The sequence below is a fragment of the Hydractinia symbiolongicarpus genome, chromosome 3, assembly GCF_029227915.1.
Source record: "Hydractinia symbiolongicarpus strain clone_291-10 chromosome 3, HSymV2.1, whole genome shotgun sequence".
NCBI classification, from domain to species: domain Eukaryota; kingdom Metazoa; phylum Cnidaria; class Hydrozoa; order Anthoathecata; family Hydractiniidae; genus Hydractinia; species Hydractinia symbiolongicarpus.
In genome coordinates this window covers 14,119,581-14,142,262 of record NC_079877.1, presented here as the reverse complement: position 1 = coordinate 14,142,262, position 22,682 = coordinate 14,119,581, and the positions used below count along the sequence as shown (strand labels likewise).

The 22,682-nt window shown below is 33.7% G+C and overlaps 4 protein-coding genes across 7 annotated transcripts; 2 read left to right on the top strand and 2 right to left on the bottom strand.

The window, feature by feature from the left end:
* Nucleotides 1-106: 106 nt before the first annotated feature.
* LOC130635881 (uncharacterized) lies at nt 107-6,307 on the bottom strand. Of its 2 annotated transcripts, none has more exons than XM_057445400.1 (5): nt 5,723-6,307; nt 4,939-5,065; nt 3,096-3,128; nt 2,007-2,135; nt 107-1,553 (listed from the first exon to the last, which is right to left on the bottom strand). In XM_057445400.1, the coding sequence occupies exons 1-5, from the start codon at nt 6,065-6,067 to the stop codon at nt 1,312-1,314; spliced, it is 876 nt and encodes a 291-aa protein (XP_057301383.1). In that variant the 5' UTR covers nt 6,068-6,307; the 3' UTR covers nt 107-1,311. The 2 variants fall into 2 exon arrangements, with proteins under 2 accessions (XP_057301383.1, XP_057301382.1); XM_057445399.1 differs by having other exon boundaries at nt 107-1,808; nt 5,723-6,303.
* A 5,118-nt stretch (nt 6,308-11,425) lies between these two features.
* Nucleotides 11,426-14,373, bottom strand: LOC130635882 (uncharacterized). Of its 2 annotated transcripts, XM_057445402.1 has the most exons (3): nt 14,217-14,267; nt 14,057-14,155; nt 11,426-13,948 (listed from the first exon to the last, which is right to left on the bottom strand). In XM_057445402.1, the coding sequence occupies exon 3, from the start codon at nt 13,913-13,915 to the stop codon at nt 13,316-13,318; it is 600 nt and encodes a 199-aa protein (XP_057301385.1). In that variant the 5' UTR covers nt 13,916-13,948; nt 14,057-14,155; nt 14,217-14,267; the 3' UTR covers nt 11,426-13,315. The 2 variants fall into 2 exon arrangements, with proteins under 2 accessions (XP_057301385.1, XP_057301384.1); XM_057445401.1 differs by lacking the exon at nt 14,057-14,155 and having other exon boundaries at nt 14,217-14,373.
* An 84-nt stretch (nt 14,374-14,457) lies between these two features.
* On the top strand, nt 14,458-19,784 carry LOC130635883 (uncharacterized). Of its 2 annotated transcripts, XM_057445404.1 has the most exons (3): nt 14,473-14,491; nt 14,645-14,731; nt 18,769-19,784. In XM_057445404.1, the coding sequence occupies exon 3, from the start codon at nt 18,775-18,777 to the stop codon at nt 19,270-19,272; it is 498 nt and encodes a 165-aa protein (XP_057301387.1). In that variant the 5' UTR covers nt 14,473-14,491; nt 14,645-14,731; nt 18,769-18,774; the 3' UTR covers nt 19,273-19,784. The 2 variants fall into 2 exon arrangements, with proteins under 2 accessions (XP_057301386.1, XP_057301387.1); XM_057445403.1 differs by having other exon boundaries at nt 14,458-14,731.
* Nucleotides 14,739-17,247, top strand: LOC130635880 (uncharacterized). The gene has a single exon (XM_057445397.1). The coding sequence runs from the start codon at nt 16,027-16,029 to the stop codon at nt 17,245-17,247; it is 1,221 nt and encodes a 406-aa protein (XP_057301380.1). The 5' UTR covers nt 14,739-16,026.
* Nucleotides 19,785-22,682: the final 2,898 nt, after the last annotated feature.

Here is a 22,682-nt window from a genome sequence, read left to right as displayed (position 1 = left end):
GAGAGGAGGCAACTGTTGCAGAAAATGTTGCAGAGTCATCCTTAGTGTTTACAAATACTCGCTAGCAGAACTATTTCTTTATACACGTTGCAAAAACTACAGGAACACCGCGACAATCTTTTTCCACTGAGCTTGATTTCGTTGTCGCAAGATTTGCAATGTTAGGCACTGCCGAAAAGGAAAATTTTTCCCTTTTTTATGAGCCTGTACTTAATATATGCACGAGTTATATAACAAGGATATACTTTACAGTCTAAAAAGTTGATAATAACAATACGAAGCATTTTTAACCAGTAAAGCTTTCGTCCGGAGTGAAAACAATGATTGACATAATTTTAAAAGGTGCAGAAACTTTCACGACCTAATCCTACACAAAAACTTCTTAAAAATTTTAATCAACATGTCAGAGTTTGGGTTTATTCTTGAATAGACTTTCTGTTCTAATTACCTTTTTTGAACATTTCGTTTGAATTTTATCCCCCCTTCCTCAAATACAGAATTTACGAACATAGAAGTGACGCAACTAAAAACACAGCTTATTAATGATTTATTAATATTTGGATTTGAACTCGCACACTAAAATGTTTCTTCTTTATGTATGGTTTCAAACCGAGTGCAGTTCTTGTTGCTGTAAATGTTAGTTGCAGCTTTAATTGTATTACTAATTTAGAGAAAGGTCTAAAGTTTTTTGATTTATTAAGACATATGGTATACATAATTCAATCTCAAAGCTGTACTACCTTTACAGAGTTTATTACTGGCTCAAAAACAATTTTGCAACAATAGCGTTTAGTGAACCAGAAGAATAATTTTATAACTTTCTCTAAAACTAATTCCACAGAATTTGCTACGCGTAACTGTTTTTACCATGATGCTGCAAGGCAGCCTATGTGTATTTTGGAACAGTACTTTCATGATTTTGCCAAAAGTCACGCTTCACCTTTCCATGTCATACTTTTATCTGAGCGCTCAACTTGAACGTATGTCAAAGTGCACCAGAACTTAGTCTATCAAACTGGCGCTAACAGCAAGTAACCCAACTGTACAGAGTACAATCAAATTCCAATGATTTAAGGCTTGTGGCGATATTTATATGCGGTTAGCAGGTTGTGACATTAAATAGCTGTACGCCTGTCGTTTCAGATTTACCGAAGCACAATGCAAAATGAATTTTTTTACCAATTTTTACCAAAGCCGGAGATAAATTTGTACATTAACTTTATTGCATTGGAAATATTAGCGATAGGTATGTATTTGTGTGATGAAAAACACGAAATAATATTAACGTTAACTTTTGGCATATACTTTCATTTAATAAACCCAAAGAGCATAACTTTCACCGGCTTTGTATGCTCCAAACTCATTAAGGCATCCATATTTATGATCAGCCATACTAAAACCTTCTGTCACATTTGAATCAAGCCGAAAAATCTCATTGTATATTCTTGTTTCATATGGGATGCCTTCCTTCGACCATTTTTGATTTTTCATAATTTCGCAACGTTCGCCCCATTTAAACGTCCCACACGAATCTGGTAAATCGTTTGATTCACCTATGAAATACTTTAACATACTTACTACATTTGTGGAAGGAATGGACGATGTCATAAATCCTTGCGAAGTTCCACTGCCACGGCAAACAAATTGAATACGTTTAAAACGAATGAGTTTATAAAGCATGTTTAAGGCTGTTGTGCTGATTCTATAAGCTGAAGTTTTCATATCTGAAAGCTTCGTGAGGGTTGAAACGCGGTCATAGAGGGGCCCATGTTGGTTTATATATATTTTGCTTATTTGTGTGGAACCATCTATGTAAAAAAATTAAAATAAGTAACACTGCATACCACCTATGCTTGCAGACACTTTACTGTACAGTTAGCTAGAAATGCAGAATGCAGTGTTAGGGTATTGTAAAGGAGTTGTCGAGTTTCTTCTGTTATATTTATTATACACGTGGTTTCAGGATTGAAATGCAATCCACGAAAATAGCGATGAAATAACATTACCTGAGTGGCAAATTACGACAAGTTTCCTGTTATCGCGCCAAGGGTACGTGACTACTGGAACAAACGTTTTCTGTGGGCCAAAATATTTTTTCAAACTCCGGCAAGATGCGTTTTTTCCTGTTCGAATGTCTATGGAAAACAATACATATTACCCTTTAGAAGAGTCACTTTTATTTAGTTCTTAAATAGATAAATTTAAAGTTTTTAAGATATATCCTATACAAAAATCATCATATAATCCTCTTAAATGTAGCAACACGACCTATAGTGAAGCTGTGCAGATTGAAAGACAACGAAATTAAAAATGTTGTTGGTTAGTTTGTGTTCAACTTCTTGTGTAGTAACTTGAAAAAGTAATACCGTGTTGGAAATATTCACGTCCATTTGGGATTGTTTGAGTATTACTTACCCATTTAAATATTTTGACATTTTATGTTTTTCGAACATATCGCACTAGGAACTTAACAAGAAAAAACAAAAAAAGAGATTTTTTAGACAATTTTGACGTTTCACTAACGTAGAACGGCGATAAAAAGAAAACATACGTTGAAAATCATATCATGATTCTTTTCGTGGAGAACTGGAACAAAAAATTCGAAACAAGAAACGGACACTGAAAAACTATGCGCCAATGTCATATATAAATATTTGGCGAAAAAAATTGTTATTGTGAGACAAAAAGTATAAAATGAATATACATATTAAATTGTTTTACCCATAACAAATCAACTTGCATCAAATCAACTTTTTTAATGTTCTTTGTACTCTGATCAAGATTTGTATCAAAAAAACGTTCCATTTTAGTTCTCTGCTTGGTGATATGTTTACAATCCTCCCTTTAAATGTTAAATGATTATCGTGTAATGAAGATTTTTATCTGTTAGGTGAGAGATTCTTTGTTCAGAACAGAAAATATTTTAGAGCGCAGTTTACAGTAATGGGAGGCAAATTTTTAGATTTTTCATCTGTTCGTAGTTTAACATTTATAATAAACTTTTCAGAAAGTGTTTAAAAAACACTAAAATTAGCGAAATGTAAGTCCTCAGAGTAAGCGCTTCCGCGCAAATTAGGTAGGTAACGGACTAATACCTTCTGGTATGGCTTCTTTGTTCACCGTTTCAGCTATAAAAAAGCAAGTAAATTTAACTTGTATATTAAAATAAAAAGCAATAATTATTCCTCATATATCCTTAAAACTATTTCATTTTCAATCTATTTCAAAATTAAAAATCAGAATTTCAGAACAAATTCATTGACTTTTAAACTTTTGTTAAAATTCGACACTAAAGAAAATCGAAAACTGATAATTTATCAACAGCAATATCTGATGCCATATCTTCCATGGAGGAAGTGATTGCTTTTTTCGCAAATACTACTACGTCCACAAAAGTTAGCACAGGATATAATATAAACTGTGGACACGTATTCACCGAATAAAAATAAGCGTAGCAATATACTATAGAAAGGTTGTTGATAAGCAGCATGACCCATTGCGATAAATTCCTGTAAAGCTTCTCGACACTCTAACCTATGGTGCATTTATACTCTGAAAAGCAGAGGTTAAGCTTACAATAATGATAAAAGAAGTAAATGGATAGAGCTGTCACTGTGTAAGACCTTTCTTTTTGCCGGGAGAGAATCGTTTCCAAATGATTTACTATAGGATTTAAAAATTTAATAGGTTTTGTTTTAATGCATTCCCCTAGGGTGAACAACTTTTATAACTTTGTTTAAGTAATGTTTTAAATTATTATCATTACGTATCCACCGAACAAATTATTTTACGTCTTTATATTACTAAAACATTGACTAGCTAATTGCCAATGATTTCACTATATATGCCTTCGTCCCTTGACTCAAGCTAAGTATTGCGACGTAAGCCGAATGTTTTTAATTTTTGGCAACTTTTCTCACGAATTGCAAGGGGAGGTCTAAATTACTTTTTAATAGTTAAGTCATGTGAAAGAATCACGATCACTAATTACATTCATTAACAAATATGTTACTTTAAGGCATCTGTCTTAAAATATCCAATTGGTTAGACATAGATCGGTACTTTATTTTAGTAACTCTCAAAATGTTGAAAAATTTTCTTGCACAGTTTTAAAACTGTCATGCAATGTTTGAATATTCTTGTATACAGTTTAAGAACTCTTCCACAGTATAGGGTAACCTTTCTCCATCGTAGGTAGATGTGTCACTAGCTGCTTAAATCGTTGTCCGCCAATTTGAAGGTTTACTGTATAAGGAAAGGAGTGATTCACAAAAACTTGGGTTAGAATTGGGTTGGGAAATGGGTTAGAATTGAAAATAGAAAAAAGAAGACCTTTTTCATTTTTAAAACATATTGAATACGTATTGAATCGAAAATAAAAATTGAATGTCCCTTTTAGGTTTCGGATTATACACAAATACTTTTGTCTAGTTGAGCGACTGCTGTGGTTGTATGACTTTCGACGCTCAAATTGCACTAGAACTCTTTTCGCAAGACCCTCATTGATAGCAGTACAATTAGAAACTAAAGAGCCTATCCTAGGTAAACAATTTCAATAAGAATAAGAATAATGCAACATTGAGTATCTGAGTGTTGACAGAACTAATGACGGTGTCCTATAAAAGCCTGATTAGCACAATTAACGAAACGGCTGATGTAACCGTACCTATTTATTGTTTTTAATTTAATATGGTCAATGAGGAATAAAGAACAAAAGGAAGCACGTTTTGTTGCCTGCTTTTAACAAAATAATTTGGGTTGTCAACATTTATTCTTAAAAATCAGTTACTAGCTAGATAAAGTTTTATCTATTTATAGCACGAGTCTGGAGCAATGTTTTGGCTTGTGTGAGATTGGTAAAAGTGAAGTGAAAAACCAGTCCAAACAAGAAGTAAGTATCAGGCTTTATTATAAAGAGATACAACAACGTATACGAACCTGTCACATTGCAATGTTTACCATGGTAGGGTGGAAAACACCATTTGCAATAGTAGGTGTTGTTGTTGAAGTTTGGAATACACACACTTCCGTGTTCACATATCAATGGATTTAATGTACACATGTTCTATAATGAATGTATATAATTGTATTGTTAATCATGGTTGGTATCTATTTTTTAGTCATGGCCAGTAACGATTTTATTGCAGTGATCGGAAAAAGTAAACAATTACAGCATAGAAAAGAAAAGAAATCTTTGCAAAGGCTACTTAAGAAAAATAAGTATCAAAGAAATGCGTGTACCCATAAGGCAATATCATTTTCAATTTCATTGAAAAATCAAAATTAGCAATTATTTCTGATTTTTAATTTTCAATTTTCAAATCGCCCTGAGTGTACACGCATTCAAAGGAAAATGCAACCTTTTACGTACTTGAACAAAATTATCATAACAGAAAACAATTTTAAAAAACAGATCAAAAGCAACGTCATTAAATTCTTTAATCAATTTGTACATATCTCAGACAACTTTCCATGCTCTTCCATACTAAATCAACTTGTTTTATTAGTTTAGATAGAAGAAGAAAAATTTTAGTATTGCGTAAGTTTTCTGTTTTAAGCATTTGAAGATTTATGTTGAACTCTTTGTTAATGATTGTTGATATCGAAACTGAAGTTTATGTAACACCTACAAAATGTAAAAAATTGAGCATCATTTAGGTTGAATGAAACCGGTTTTTCAAGGTGCTGCAATTTTAAAAAAGAATTATTAAATTGTTCCTACCTGTGTTTCATAAACATCAAATTCATTATCATCCATGGCGTAGTAATGATTGGTATCAAGATTTCCTGTGAACAATCCACAATAAAATGGTGGTGGTGTATTCTTGCGTATAGCAAAGGTGTTACATTCTTCTGTTTTGATGCATTGAGATGCACATTGAACTTTCGTTTGTACATTTAAAACTTTAATTTCAACTCCATAAATTGTGACATTCTCATGTTTTTTAAAACTTGCGTATGTCGCTGTCAATGTTACGTTGTTTAGAAGCTCAACCACCTTGACATTTGCGTGTGCACGAATTTCATTTAAAAGAAAAATCATAAGCAACACTAGATGGTACAACATTTTTTGTTTTCGCTCTACTGTTTACAAAAACTTGGCGTGTCGTAATAGCAAAAAATATTTCAAATCTTGTAAAAAATCGATATGAAACCTGAATATGTTTATCAATATCTCATTGAATTCCTAAATTTCATTTTTTTACTTCTTAGTAACAAAAAAACAACAAAATATTTCCGAAGTTTTAAAATATTTATCTTCTCAATTTATCCAACATAATGGATTATTTTATTGTTACTTAGATATGAAAAAAAATCACTCTTAAAAATTCAATTAGGTTTTAATGAATGTATTTACAGCCTCCCTATTGATACCAATCATTACTTCGTCATGGATGATACGAATTATGATGTTTATAAAACGCAGGTAGGTAATTAGTATAGACTAGTCGATAAATCCCGTGGAGTAATCCACTTAGGCAGAAGGACAATGGAAAAATAGGTTGTTTTAGTTTTTTTGCTGACGTCAGCAGTGCAAATACAAAATAAATATATTTTTTTAGAAATTTGTATACCTGTTGCCTTCATCGTATAGATCTTGAAATGCTGATGAAGAAAATGTATATGATCATGTATCTTTGACAAACGGTTGCAGAGATATCAAGGTTTAAAGGTTTTTTGATGACGTCATCAAACCGTCCATTCCGAAACGGATTCGGGGACCCAGGTTTGGAAAACTTACCCAAATTGGTCCCAGGTTGTCCCTAGTTACCCACGCGGTGAAAAAACATTGACGTCACCACCTCGTTTCCAAGTTATTCGGCCTCAAAGTTTGAAATGCATTGTAATGGCTTCACTAATCTTAATTAACTTTCCTTTGACGTCAATACTATTTTATCGGTAAAGTTTGGTAAATTACAGAACAATTTTATAGGCGATGTTTTATAGAATTTGTTAAAGAAAATTTTGAAGAATGTAATCCACTTTGCAAAAGTGACAGACAGACACACGGAACTGGCGTATTATTATACTAGTCGATAAGGCCCGTGGAAAAATCCACTTAGGCAGGATAACAGAGAAAAATAACCGTCATTTAAATTTTGATGACGTCAGTAGAGACATGTCAGAACACAAAACTTTTTTTTTCAGAAATGTGTATGCCTGTTGCCTTCATCGTATAGATCTTGAAACGCTGATCAAGAAAATGTATAGGATTATGTACTTTTGACAAACGGTTGCAGAGATATTAGGGTTTAAAGGTTTTTTGATGACGTCATCAACCCACCCATTCCGAAACGGATTTGGGGACCCAGGTTTGGGAAACTTACCCAAATTGGTCCTAGGTGGTCCCTAGTTACCCACGCAGGAGATGACGTCAGTTATTTCCACCCGTTTCTAAGTTATTAAGCCTTAAATTTAAAAGTGCAATGCAATGGCTTCACTAATCTTAATATACTTTCCTTTGACGTCAATATTGCTTTAACGTCAAAGTTTGCTAATTTAAAGAACAAATTTATAGGCGATGTTTTATAGACTTTATCAAAGAAATTTTATCCACTTTGCAAAAGTGACAGACAGACACACTTAGCGTATTATTATAAGAGATAGACTAGTCGATAAAGCCCGTGGAAAAATCCACTGAGGCAGGATAAAATTGAAAAATAAGCGTCATATGAATTTTGATGACGTCAGAAAGCCATCTGCAAAAAAATTAGAACCTTGTTTTTACGTTGCCTCTATGGTGCGGAGTTTAAAGCGCTGATTAAGAAAATGTATGTAATCACGTGCTTTTGATAAATGATTAATAAGATATAAAGGTTAAAAAAATTTGCTGACGTCAGCACTGACCCGTCTAGACCCCCAATTTTTTTTTAGAAATTTGCACTCCTGTTGCCTTCATCGTATAGATCTTGAAACGCTGATCAAGAAAATGTATAGGATTATGCACTTTTGACAAACGGTTGCAGAGATATTAGGGTTTGAAGGTTGTTTGATGACGTCATCAAACCGTCCATTCCGAAACAGATTCGGGGACCCAGGTTTGGGAAAATTACCCAAATTGGTCCTAGTTGGTCCCTAGTTACCCACGCGGTGAAAAATCATTGACGTCACCACCTCGTTTCCAAGTTATTTGGCCTCAAAGTTTTAGGTGCACTGTAATGGCTTCATTAATTTAATATAGGATATTGACGTTAAAGCAGTGTTATTTTCGTCGCGTCGTAACGTCAGAAAATTTAACATATTAGACATGCATTTTTCGGCAACATCAAAGGAAAATGAAGACATCCACTTTGCCTGTCACAGAGACACGGAACTGGCGTATTATTATATAGACTAGTCGATAAGGCCCGTGGAAAAATCCACTTAGGCAGGATAACAGAGAAAAACAACCGTCATTAAAATTTTGATGACGTCAGCAGAGACATGTCAGAACACAAAATGTTTTTTTCAGAAATGTGTATGCCTGTTGCCTTCATCGTATAGATCTTGAAACGCTGAGCAAGAAAATGTATAGGATCATGTACTTTTGACAAACGGTTGCAGAGATATTAGGGTTTAAAGGTTTTTTAATGACGTCATCAACCCGTTCATTCCGAAACGGATTCGGGGATCCGGGTTTGGGAAAATTACCCAAATTGATCCTAGGTGGTCCCTAGTTACCCACGCGGTGAAAAAACATTGACGTCACCACCTCGTTTCCAAGTTATTTGGCCTCAAAGTTTTAAGTGCATTGTAATGGCTTCACTAATCTTAATTAACTTTCCTTTGACGTCAATACTATTTTATCGGTAAATTATTTTATATACTATTTTATTGGTAAATTACAGAACAATTTTATAGGCGATGTTTTATAGAATTTGTTAAAGAAAATTTTGAAGAATGTAATCCACTTTGCAAAAGTGACAGACAGACACACTTAGCGTATTATTATAAGAGATCATGATGTTACTTGTTACAAATATTCCAGAAGGTAAACTTCAGTTACTTCCAAATTTTATGGTGTCTCCGGCCCTGTCCTCAGTTTGATCTATGCAGTTTCGATTTAATAAAATTACATCGATTAACCCTTATATACCCTTATATACTAACCCTTATATACTGATTTGTTTTTCTCTTTTTTGCTTCTGTTAACTCTGTTTACACCTGGGTAAGGTCTTATTCTACCATATATTCCTTTTTTTATTATAAGTCCCAAAATACTGCTCCAAATGGTGACCTTTAATATTTTATAATAAATATGTTATAATTTATGATATAATATATCTATTTTGATCCACTTTATCCACTTGCTTATTTCATTTAGAATATCTAAACAAAGAAGTGTACTTATTCCAAAGTTCAACAACATCACTTACTATGTTCGTTGGTGTTTCTGTTCCATTCCGAGTGTGCAGCTATACGGAGTAAGGCTCCGTACAGGCATGCGTATACGGAGTATAACTTCGTTTTGCGACATGTTTACTCCGTATAGACGGAAATATTTAAATATCTCAAAGCCGCGAGCGGCGCAGACAGCTTTGAGAGTATAATGCCGAGACTGGTTTGGCTAGACATTAGCGAATGCAGCATGAGCGTCGAAGTCTAAACTAAGAATTCTTATTAATAATTTACTCTATTCCAGTTTAGAAAATTGTGCCTAAAACAAGCAAATAATTTGTGTAAGAAGAAAAACATCTAAAATATGAGATAAGCATGCAGAGTACCAATTACCGTAGATAACAGTTCCAGCTAATAAACGTTCGAGTTAACCGGTGTTCGAGTTACCGACAGTCCAACTGTATGACGTAGTTTACTATTCGCGTTTTGTATAAAGTTTATTTTTATGGCTTCCAATATATTCATTCTAAGCTTTACAACTTTGTTTTGTATGTTTCTATGTGCAATAAAACTAACCATACAGTCAATGACTTTTTATTATGTAACTTTAAAATTGTGTACTGTTATACCAGCCATTGTAAACCTTAACTCATAACAATAATCGAATTCTGTTCCTATCAAACATGTCACACTCCGTATAGCATACTTCGTATATGAAGCATGTCACAGTCCGTATGGCATACTCCGTATAGCATACTCCGTATGGCATACTCCTTATAGCAAATTCTGCATACTCCCCATAGCGAATTCTGTATAAAATACTCTCGGTATCTCACAATCTGTATGCCATAATCCTTTTTTTGCAATCAAACTAATGTTCCCACACTCCGTATAACTACAATATACCTCGTATGTTTACGATTGATAAAAAGTAGGAAAATGACGTGCTTGTCTTTTTAACTTGTTCTTTATGGTGATTATTTTTATTTTATTTTTTTTGGAAATAGTTTTAAACAATCATATATTGCAATATTTCCACTTTAAGAACATTCGTTGGCAGACTCCGTATAGCTAAACCAAACTCCGTATAGCAGCGGAGTTTGGTTTAGCTATACGGAGTTTGGTTTCTATACGGAGTATTACTCCGTATAGAAACCACGCTCCGTACGTCACATTTCCACCTCACTATAATAAACATTACAATTAAAGTGAAGGTGTTGTAATAAATTGTTCAATTTATTCTTTCCCTCCAGTATTTTTTTTAACAATCTTAAGAAGATTTTTTGTTATTTCATTAGGGCGGGAATAAATTATAAATGTTTGTCGACAAAAACACAAACCACTGTTAACCCGGGAACAATTAAGGATCTTTACCGCAGAAAATCTCTTCAGTGTAATTAGCAAATCATTTTTAGTATTGATATTAAGGCACGGGGATAAGAGGTAATATTTTGGGGCGATAGTAACAAATTCTGTTTTGTTACAATTTTCAGAAAAACTTTTGGTATCGCCACACATCTGTGCAACAGGCAGCATTTAAAAACTTGATGTAATCATTGCATTTTGATGGGCTAGGTGCAAACAGTTTTGGCTCAGAGTTGTTGCTAAAAGTTGCGACATCAAAAACGTAATCAATTTTGGTATTACCGGTAACATTATACAAAATCAAATCAAATTTAATTTGTATCTTGTTACTGCCAGCAAAATAAATGTTGTAATAAGCCGAAAGCTACTCTGTTGACACAGGTTTACATTCTTAGGCCATAGTAATTAACGTAAATTTATTAACATAGACCGAAAGAGTTGTTAGCCTAAAATATTGATTTTTCGAAGGAACTCTTATCTTTTAACTCTTAACTCTTAACTTTCTTCTTTTTATGTTTTGGTTTTTACAAACGCATTTCCCATAAAAAATAAAAAATGTAACGAAAAGTTTTGTAACATAAAACGATATTTTGAACGTTATTCTCACTTTCTGTCCCCAATAGAACCGGCACGATGCTTAAAGTACCCCGTCTCTCTAATTTTTAAGCAATGGAGTTTTGTTTCTGCTTCTTTAAAGTTTTTAACTGACTGGAATGAAAGGAATAAACGTTTAGGAAGCGTGTAAAATTTACATTTTCTTTATTCTTAAATGTCTAAGTATCAATCTCTTAAAAATTCAAACTATCATAAATATTTACCCCATTTATAAACTTGTTACAAAAAATTAAAAAATGCTACAATATGCTAAAACAATAAACAATAATTATAGGAACAATAGAAACAAAAACAATACCGATCATCTATATTATAATACCCGTCCGTCCGTCCGTCCGTCTGTCACGCATAATGGTAGCTTAGCTGCGCATGCAGCGAGACGCACGCAATGTATAAAAAGGACGGGCAAACCCGTGGATTTTTCCACGGGCTAACGATACTAAAGAATATCTAAAGCGTTTAGATCTAAAAATAAACATAAGGTGTTGCAAATATTATTCTATATACATGTTTATGATCACGTTCGACTTCTCAACACTGACAGAAATAATGATAACCATGCAAACATTCATAAAGAAACACATGAGTATTTTCTCTCCATTAGTACCTCTTATTGATTCTGGTAAACACTTCTCGTAAACATCCTCACTAGAAAGGGTGAATCTTGTTAGAGTTTACTGTTTCCACTCATGACACTCTTCTTTGACGTGACTAGAGTAACGTTTGTGTTACTTGTACCACAGATTAGATAATTTATTAATCTAATAGTTTGCACACAAATCTTTTTCTGGGTACTGAAAAGGATCTGTACCTAACTTTTTTAAGTTGGGTAGAATGACCATCATTTCTTGAAAAAGTTGATGCAACAGAAGTGTACAATGAAATCTTAAAAAGACGCTTGGGTTTCTAGTTTTATTACAATTTAAAACAGCAACCATTAGGGTTCTGCCCCGTTGCTTGACCGACTGGGGTATGGCAAAATGCCGGAAACGAAGGAAAAACTTTATTTTGGCAGCCAAAAAATATGTTTTAGACGAAGTAGCAAAATTTAAGGAACGTCCAAATCCCAGAATCTAATAAAATAATTACTATAACGACACACAAATAACTATGTTTTATAAATAAATATCCGTATTCCTTCCTAGCAACATTTTTACAAAGTTTTTATGGCTGTGTGGGTAAAAAAGAAGCAAGTTTGAGATTTACTTACAAACATTAAAAATAACACATTTAACTCAAGATAAGCAAGAATATTTTTACATACAATCGTATTGCCAGCATTTCATAACCTTCGTTTATACTTCTTGGAACTTTATTAAACATCTTTCACGGCCAATAATAATATTCTTTTTGTAATTTGGTTCGCTTTTTCACAACATACATCCAACTTCGAACGATGAAGTTTGTTGAGATGAGATGACGCCAAATTTGATAAACACACAGACCAGAAACAACAAATCGAACATGCAATATGGCGGTTTCAGCTTTGTTTACAAATCTTTATTTTCTTTATCTTTACTCATTAATTAGTTTATAAGTTCAGTAATAAAAATAAAAATACTCTCGTCGTGTTATTTAACTAATAGCATATTTGCTATTTTGATCTTTAACCTGTGTATTATTTTTAAAAAAACAGTGTGATCATCAAAGCGTGTAAAAATAATGAACCATAAAATGAATGATTCAGCATTCAAGGATAAAAATAAAAACTAGTATTTTGTAATAAACTTCTAATGAAGAGATTTTCTTGGTATAATGTGAGTATAATAACGTGTTGTTGTGCTGCAAAGTTTTAAGCCAAAAATTCACCTTTTTTAAACAAGCAGCTTTTAAATTATTACTCGTTAATATAAAAACAGCAAACCTTTCAGCAAAACTATTTTTTACTAACTAAATATTACAAAAACTAAACAATTGAATAATAAAAATCGACTTAATACAAATCAACTACAAAATTTCTCAAAAATTACAATCCAGTGTTTAATAAGCGCTCGAAGAACTGCTTTAATCCCCCTTATTATATACTTCTGCGATCATCTGGAACAAATTCCACCATAACTTGTGCAATTTTTGGTATCATGACTTCCAAAAAAGCTGTTACATCTTGTTGTGTTATACCACGCCTTGGAATATATTTTACCACGTCCTCAGACTTAGAGTAAAAAATATTGTTTTTCGAGTGATGCACAATACACACATCAGCAGCCAGTCGAAAATTACCACAAAACAAAAGCTTTCTGAAGTTATACTTCCCATCTTCTCTCTTCTGAAAATAGATAAACAGAGCATACGCTGAACCTGCACCATTCTCGGTAAGAATAACAAAAGACTGTTCTTGGTGCTCCTCGGCATCAGCGTTAATAACCTCTCTAGCTTCATCTACCACACACATTAAGTCAGGATTTCCTGCTGCGAGGGGCTCCATGTATTTTGTGATTGACTTTAGAAGGTGATCCTTATTAATACCTTTTGTGCTTTGAGCGTTGGCTCGAACGTTGAGGAACTCGAATCCAGCAGTTTGTTGAGGTGTCCCAATTTTATTCGACGAAGTAGTGTGTATTAAATTTTTAAGTTTTTCTGCTGCTGATACAGCTGCTGTGAATTTTGCCAAAGCCATCAGAACCAAAACAATCGACACTTTTGTAAATACCTAAATAAGTAGAATAGAAAGGTCAAGAATAAGTCTATTGAGTTAGGTGCGTATAAAATAACTAGTCTTTGGCCTAATTTTCACATAAGCAAACAAATTAATACGTACATTTTCTATTTCATTAGAAGTAATTTAAATGTTTCATTGGTGGATGGAAAGGTCAGTCATTGTCCAAACGTATAGCAAGAAGGATGGAAAAAGTAGTTACTAAATACAAAATTGCAGTTGCAGTTGTATGCGTAGAAATATTCAAATGTTTATAACTTACCTTATGTTCAAACTTAGAAATGTTTTTTTTCTTTCTTATAAAAGCTCGTCCGTGTCAAGAATGAACTTGAATCAAGTAATCCTTTTTATCTTTAAATTCTATGCATTTATGATAACAATTTAAGACGTCATCAAAATTTGTGCAATTTCGTAGAAACGACTTAAATGTGCGATAGAATTCACAGAAAATTTAAAGATACCACAGATGTCAATCAATTGGAGTGTTTGTTGTTTACTTTTTTAAAAAAAAAACAGAAGTTCATCCATTCTGGCATGGTGTTTGATCTTTTCTGACTTCTTTGATTGAATTTTTGATTATAAAACCCCCGGTTTTTCAATTGTCTCACAGAACTATTTGCTATGTATAAACAATCTGGTTCGTACTTAACTTTATTTGTTATTTTTTATTTTGTTTTTTTTTCTTCAAAGGTTTGCTGCTCCTGAAGTTACACAGAACGAAACACAGAACGAAACTAACGCAAGTTAACAATCTAAAGTGAAATTGATCGACAACAGGTAAATGCCCCTGACATTATCACAAAATATTTTTATTATTACCTAATACCTGTAAGCAAAAATGTGTATGATACTTTGCGCCCATCAATACATGGACAAAAATGTGCACTGATTTAACTACTGTTTTTCATCAATTTCATGTACAGAACTCAATCCTTTAAATCGTTCAAGTATTAATTTCTTCAGTTCTTAACTTACTTAATATACCTCATTGGTTAAGGGGGTTCCTAGGGAAATAAATGTGAATTTTTCGAAATGTATCAAAATTTTAAAATTGGTACTTTCTTATCCAAAATTTATCCCTCTTTTCATCTGTGCACTTTATTTTTGTAAAAAGATTACATAAAGCTCCTTTTTTGCCTTTTTATAAAGATAAATAGGCACAAATATTTCAAAAAAGTGCTTTCACGTCTAGTTTTTGGTCTTAAAATCTCTTATAATAATACGGAGAGTGTGTCCGTCTGTCTGTGACAGGCAAAGTTGATGTCTTCATTTTCCTTTGATGTTGCCGAAAAATGCATGTCTAATATGTTAAATTTTCTGACGTTACAACGCGACGAAAATAACACTACTTTAACGTCAATATCCTATATTAAATTAATGAAGCCATTACAGTGAACCTAAAACTTTGAGGCCAAATAACTTGGAAACGAGGTGGTGACGTCAATGATTTTTCACCGCGTGGGTAACTAGGGACCAACTAGGATCAATTTGGGTAATTTTCCCAAACCTGGGTCCCCGAATCCGTTTCGGAATGGACGGGTTGATGACGTCATCGAAAAACCTTCAAATCCTAATATCTCTGCAACCGTTTGTCAAAAATACGCGATCCTATACATTTTCTTGCTCAGCGTTTCAAGATCTATACGATGAAGGCAACAGGCATACACATTTCTGAAAAAAAACATTTTGTGTTCTGACATGTCTCTGCTGACGTCATCAAAATTTAAATGACGGTTGTTTTTCTCTGTTATCCTGCCTAAGTGGATTTTTCCACGGGCCTTATCGACTAGTAACACTTATAATGACTTTCTTATGCCCAATATTCTGTAAATGTCTTCTTTGCTCTATTGTGTTCTGTCGCATGTCCCGTACAGCTAAAGGCTATAGCTCAAACTAACTAGGAGAATTTCAGAAGTTAAACAAGTGTGGCAAAGATAGCAAGCTAGCTGCTGAAGTTTTACAAACGTATTTTTGCTACTATCACTATTCTCGTTTATTTTTTATTACTATTCATTCACATTTTACTAAAGAATTCTCTATAAAGTTCCTTCACAAATTTCGCGTTTTATATTATGGTTAATGCTCAAAACAGACATAGAAAGAAGAAACACAAGTTTGGAAACAACCAACACACTTTCAAGAAGAAGCGTAAATTGAATGATAGTGAACCAGTTCCTGCTACTCCAAACGGCTTGAGATCTCAAAAATTATCTTCTACTGACGGTTCTGTTCTTGAGAAAGAGAACTACTTTGTTTTTATAGACTTTGACATTCTTAAAACATTTATTGAAGCAGTAGCTGTATGCAATCGCAAAGACTGTGGGTCCAAAAATGTAGTCTTCTTGAATAAACTTAACCTACGCATGGGACTAGCATGTAAACTTCAATTATTGTGTAACGATTGTTCCCACGAAGTTACATTCTTTACCTCTGAAGAATGTAGAAAGTCTGAACCGATCAAGACTAATAATGATAATAAAGGAAGAAATTTGTTTGAATGTAACGTAAGAACAGTTGCTGCCTTTAGAGAAATTGGAAAGGGCCATGAATCAATCATCAATTTCTCTCGCTGCATGAACGTTCATTCAATATCGGAATGGACTTATCGAAATATAAACAAGGATCTTCACGATGCATATCAGAAGGTAGCAGTGGAAAGCATGGGACATGCAGCTGATACTGCCTTAAAGAAATGTAGAGATGATGGAGACGTCATTCAGCGTGAAGATAGGCAACTTGGACTTTGCCGTGTGTCGCTGGATGGTACATGGCAAAAACGAGGACACGCCTCTTTGAATGGAGTGGTTACCGCATGTCATGATGGGAAATGTGTTGACGTCTATGTGATGTCGAAGCATTGCAGTGTATGCCAGCTGAAAAGACAGTCTTTACAACCACTAGAGTTTGAGGATTGGTATAAGACGCACGACTGTAAAATTAACCACATCAAATCCTCCGGTGCGATGGAAGGGGTTGGTGCAGTAGAGATCTTTAGTCGATCAACTAAGAGAGATCTGATTTACCACGAATACCTAGGTGATGGCGATACCTCTTCGTACAAAGAAGTTGTTGCTTCAAATCCTTATGGCAACTTTGATATTGTACCCACCAAATTAGAATGCATCGGTCATGTGCAGAAACGATTGGGTACAAGGCTGCGTAACAAAGTAAAGGAGCTCAAAGGAACTAGCACCCCTATTTCTGGGAAAGGAAAGTTGACAGAGTTAGTAATTAATTCGTTGCAGAATTTCTACGGTCGAGCTATCCGAGAGAACACCAATCAACTTTATTAAATGAAAAAGTCGGTTGGTGCTATCTTATGGCATTGCACACATTTTGCAGACAATAACTACCGCCATCGCTTTTGTCCACCAGGACCTGACAGTTGGTGTAGCTTCAAAAAGGACCAAGCAACTGGAACTAGTATATACAAGAGTCATATAAATATTCCAGAGTGGATCCATAAGATCATCAAGCCAATCTTTATGAATCTATCCGACGATGACCTCCTTTCAAAATGTTTGCACGGACAAACGCAAAATGCAAACGAAAGTATTAATCAAATCATTTGGGCAAAATGTCCCAAAAATATTTTCGTTGAACGACACACATTAGAAATTGGAGTTTATTCTGCAATTTTGCAATTCAATGATGGAGCGCTTGCAATAAAGAAGGTATTTGAGTATTTTGGACTTGGTGATGGTAGATGTTTTTTTGAGTCGTCAATCCAACAAAACCGCAAAAGCATACGCGTTGCAGAGAAGAAAGCTTCAGAAGCAGGAAAAAAACAGCGTAAAAGGATCCGGAAGATCAAAAAAGGTTTTATAGATAAGGAACAAGAACAGGAAAAAGTTTCATATGCTGCTGGTGGATTTTAATGCTTTGTTTTGTTCACTTAGTTTTATATTAGTTTTCTTTTCACATTTTCTCAAATTGTTATTTTCTGCGTTTTCTTCATTTTTGAAACATCATAATTCGTTTTAGCATCATGCTATGGTTCTGAAATTTTCAGGGTAGTTTTATTATAAGTAGGCCTATTACATACTCCAAAATCTTTAACATTGGAAGAAGTTTAGTTTCTAAAAACGTTTCTAAAAATGAGTTTTCATAGGTTACTGGACGCCAGACAGGAGAAGTTTCGCAATTTTGCAATATTTTGAGACCTGTTTGTGCAAATAAAAAGATTTTGGAGTATATGATGGGGATCACTGTGTTAAACCAGCCTACCAAATTTCATTTTAACTGCTCCTAGTTTTTCATGTGAAATGTTGTCACAAATATTGTTCGAAAACGCCCCCTTTTCTTGTAAGCTTACCCTGGAAAGGGCGTGGCCATATTGAAATATTTAAAAATTTTAAGCCAGTATGACTTTAATGTATTCATACTTTCATTTTATGATGAAAAAAGACATAAACAAAGGTGAAATCAAATCTTAGGTTTTTTCCCTAGGAACCCCCTTAATACTATATAAAAACGATTTAGGCGGAAACTTTGTTAACTTGTTCAAACGCTTTTTTCTCTAAAGACAAGAACTTAATTAAAAAGGCAACAAACAAATATCAAATTGGCTACAAGATAAACCAGAAAACATATGTCCAGTTTTGCTGAAATTAGATTTATATTCAAAAAAATTCTAAATGTTGCGTTTGCAAATAAGTTGTCAATTTTGATAACCCTCTAAATACCTTAACGTCTGTCTCGCTTAAAGATATACTACCCTAGAATTCCAAGCTACGTAAACTCTATGAAATGAAAGGAAAAACTGTTACTTATAGCGTAATCTTTGTTTACCGCACATTCTTTTTTAATTTTAGCGAAATATGGTGGATTTAGCGGTATCCGTTAGCCCAATAACAACCAATATGACAGTGGGTGCAAAGGATTATAACGCCTCCTCTGTCAACGCTTTGGCAAATCTACTGAAATTGGATATCGTAGGTTTGTCTTTAGAGTATTGTAAAAAAATTGCTGAAGACGCGCTTAACAGTGAAGAAAATGGGGAAATAACGTACAACTTTTGCTGCAGCCAAAACTTCGCTATACTTTACTATTTTGAGATCACCACCAACACGAAGGCGTATAATAAAGTCAATGTCATATGGAAAGCAATTGAATCATCGGTAGTGTTTACCGCTCAGAGACAAATCTGTACAACCAAGACGAAGGTGACACGTTTCTTAGGAATCGTACTTGATGTATCAAGAAGTCAACATACGCATTTGGAAAACAGGGGGCTGACAAGAGAAGAGATCGGGATTATTCAAGCAGAACTAACAAAACATGCCAAAGCTGCTGCCAACATGATCACTATCAGTTGACTTCAAATATTTAAAACATACCTTTTTTCCTGTCATTTTATGAAAAAATTTTGTACTCATTCAATTATTCTTTAAATTTTTAAATACTATTTTGCTTTATTTAATTAGAAGGATCGTCACCTCATTTTGCTTATAAGAAAATGCATGATTTCCTTGGTATAAAATTTCACGAGTTAAGAATTATCTGTGACTTCATGGGAAGAACACATGCGTTTTATTGACATAAACGCAAGACTTTCTATCCGTACAGTAACTTCGAACGCTTTTTGAAAGGTCAATACAATTAGCTCCCGGTAACTCAAACACCGGATAGCTCGAACTTTCATTATCTACACTAATATTTTCTTATAAAAAAACTCCAACCTGTGGATAACATGAATATTCATTAACTCGATCCATTTTTCGTTCCCCTTTTGAGGCTAACTTCTTTGAATAACTCGAACTTTATTAATTTCTGATGTAATATAGATTAGATAGTTGATGTTGTCTGTGAAGAAAAAATTAATTTAAAAGGGACTTAACATTGCACCTTTTCCAGGTAATTGCTTCCCCACCCCTTGAAACAACCTCGATCCCAGAGCCTGTAGCCTTTTTTGACATGAGGATGAACGGCGTAAGAGTTTAATCCTTATATCAAAAAAGGCTACAGGCCCTGGGATCGAGGTTGCCCTTGAAAAAATCGCTATAGCTTGAACTATAATCCCTGGAAAGTTACCAGGAGTTAACTGTATATAATCGTTTTAACCCAATTTTTCTCAACCTTGTTGCCAGGATTTTTTTCTAAAAAATTCGGACAGTGAAACAAACTTGACGGATTTTTATCCTTCGAACTTTCCTCTTACCCGTCTCAGCAAAGAAAAATATTTTTGTTGTCAGCTTGAAATGTCTTAAATGAAATTGTTATGAATGAATTTGTTATTAATGGAGACAACGTATAAGAGTTTGAAACTTTCTTTATCCAATTAAAAGAAATTAAAGTAATTATTTGATATCACGAAGCGTCTATGCTCGAAAAATGTATTATTTCCAAATATTTCTTGTTTTAAACCTATTCCTTTCTGCATTACCCACTTCACTATATTTCGTGGCATAATCCTCAACTTTATTTTCATTGGCACTTCAAATTGGTTACTTTTTGATGGGAGTGCAAAAGTTCTTTCTTCTACTGAAGCAACGGTAGAAAAAAGAATATTTTTATAGCAAATTCCCTTAAAAATACTATACAAAAACGTGTAATAAAAATACTGCACATAGGAAACTGTGTGTGAAGTTTTGAGAATTAATCCATTTTGGCACCACTCTGTTTGTACACTATTCTTGATTTTTTCTGAGTTTTTAAAATCACCTTAAAGTGACCAGAGAAACAGATAGAGATTACACTAGGTCTGGATGCGTAGAGCTCATGGTATCCAGCTAAACCCTTATTTTGCCAGGCGCGCAAGAGGATGTTACTGATACTTTCTTATAAACAAATCAACTGCTGTATATGAAGTTTTTAATTTAAAGAACTAGTCGGAGGACCCCGGCTTCGAAACCCTGGGTTAAGCCACAAGTAAAAGTGTGGCCTAGTGTGGGACACTTGGTTAAGCAATTAATAAAAACCGGAAATTGTGCCACACATTTAGGTGGAGCGCTCCAGTTCACGTATGCAGTATGTGGTATATCTATTACCATGCTCCAAAAAGCTATATCCTAACTTCAGCTTAAATAAAAACAGAGTAGGCCGCTAAAAAAGTTACTCAGTAATTTTATTTTGTGGGAAAGTTCCAGTGAAAATTAATCGTGACACCAGGCAGAGCGCTTAGTAGCTAAAGGTAACCCATTTTTGCATATCCATGTAGGCGCAATACCCCTTCCTAAACTTTATTGCCAGTTCTGTTTAATTAGAAATACAGGAAAAATCCCGCCGTTTCAGCAATTTCATTTGTAGAATAAAAAATATTAATTAATTAAAGGTATAGCTACCTTACTGTATTTAGCATAAAAATAATCGATTAAAAATTTTGGTATAGCTAAACTGCATTTGACTACTTCCATTTTACAGCCAGATATAAATAAACATCTAGCTAGATAGTCACAAACCCAACATAATGATAAATAACCTGGCTAAGATAAAAGCCCTTATACCTAACTGAATGAAAACTTCAAAAGATTAGCAATAAATTGGACTAGTAGCTAGCTTACCAGAGCTGGACTTAATCATGCTCCCTCAAAAACTACGTTTGTAACCAAAATATTAAGAATCGTTTGTTGAAGATGTATTCATAGTTAGAATAATATTGTTATTTTAACATGCAAAACATATAAGCGCATTACAAAGCTTTTAGAAAACAAAAAGGTCAAAAATCGACCTACAACCCTTCAAAATGGCCACCATTACATTAGACCGTCCACGAAGCACGCTGTCATCAGTAGAACTTTGAAGGGTACGCGTGTTCATACTTAAATGCCGTCGTCATATTTTATAACTTTTAAATTTTGTTTTTTTGTTCTTTGTTTTTTATAAAACATGTATATCTTAAAATTAAAGTAATCTTTTTATTTAATGAATAATGAAAAGCCCTTGCAGGCTAAAAGATTTCAGATTCTTGTTCGAATGTAATTTTGTTCAGTATCGGCAGTAGCCTGTTTTGTACAGAACTTCTACAATGTTGTTCTGTCATTTGAAATAAATAGGTGTTATTCCATGGTATTTTCTTAAACTAGCAAGGACAGTTTCCTAACCAAGGACCTTTTTAGAACATTAGTTCCAAGTCTACAAATTTAGTTTCCCAAAAAAATTTATGTAGAATGTGAGTGACAGGCTGGCGAGCAAAGCAAGGATCGTAAGTTTAAGTAGCCAAAGTGGTAAAAAAATGCAAGCCAATCAGACTTCAGAATGAGATGCTCGTAAAAAAATAATCTATAAAAATTACTACAATACTGCACTACACTTAACATTCTTAAGAAAGAAACGAAGACGTTTTTGCATATCAATTATTAAATATTATTGCTTGTGGTGCACCGATATTTCGGAAATGTTTTATTTTACCTGCGACATGACTAAAATCGTATGAATTTTAGGATATCTAAGATTTGACCATAAAGTTGGAACATACAAGTTTATAAACAAAAACACATTTACATAACTTTATTATTTTTCAGAGAATGGTCCTGCTAAAGGTTCAAAAAAAATATTATTCCGGGCTGAGTCAAACAATGCCGCACATCCATATTGGCATAATATATACCTCTTTTTGAAAAAAACTTTATCATAACTTCGGGTTAAACAGAAACAGGAAACAGCCACTATTAACATTGGAATGAGCTCTTAGTACAGGTAAACTGTGTCGTCAATGCGTTAGGTGCAATACTCTTTTCATAAAAACTGTGTTGTAATTTCGGTTTGCATAACAACATAGGATACACTC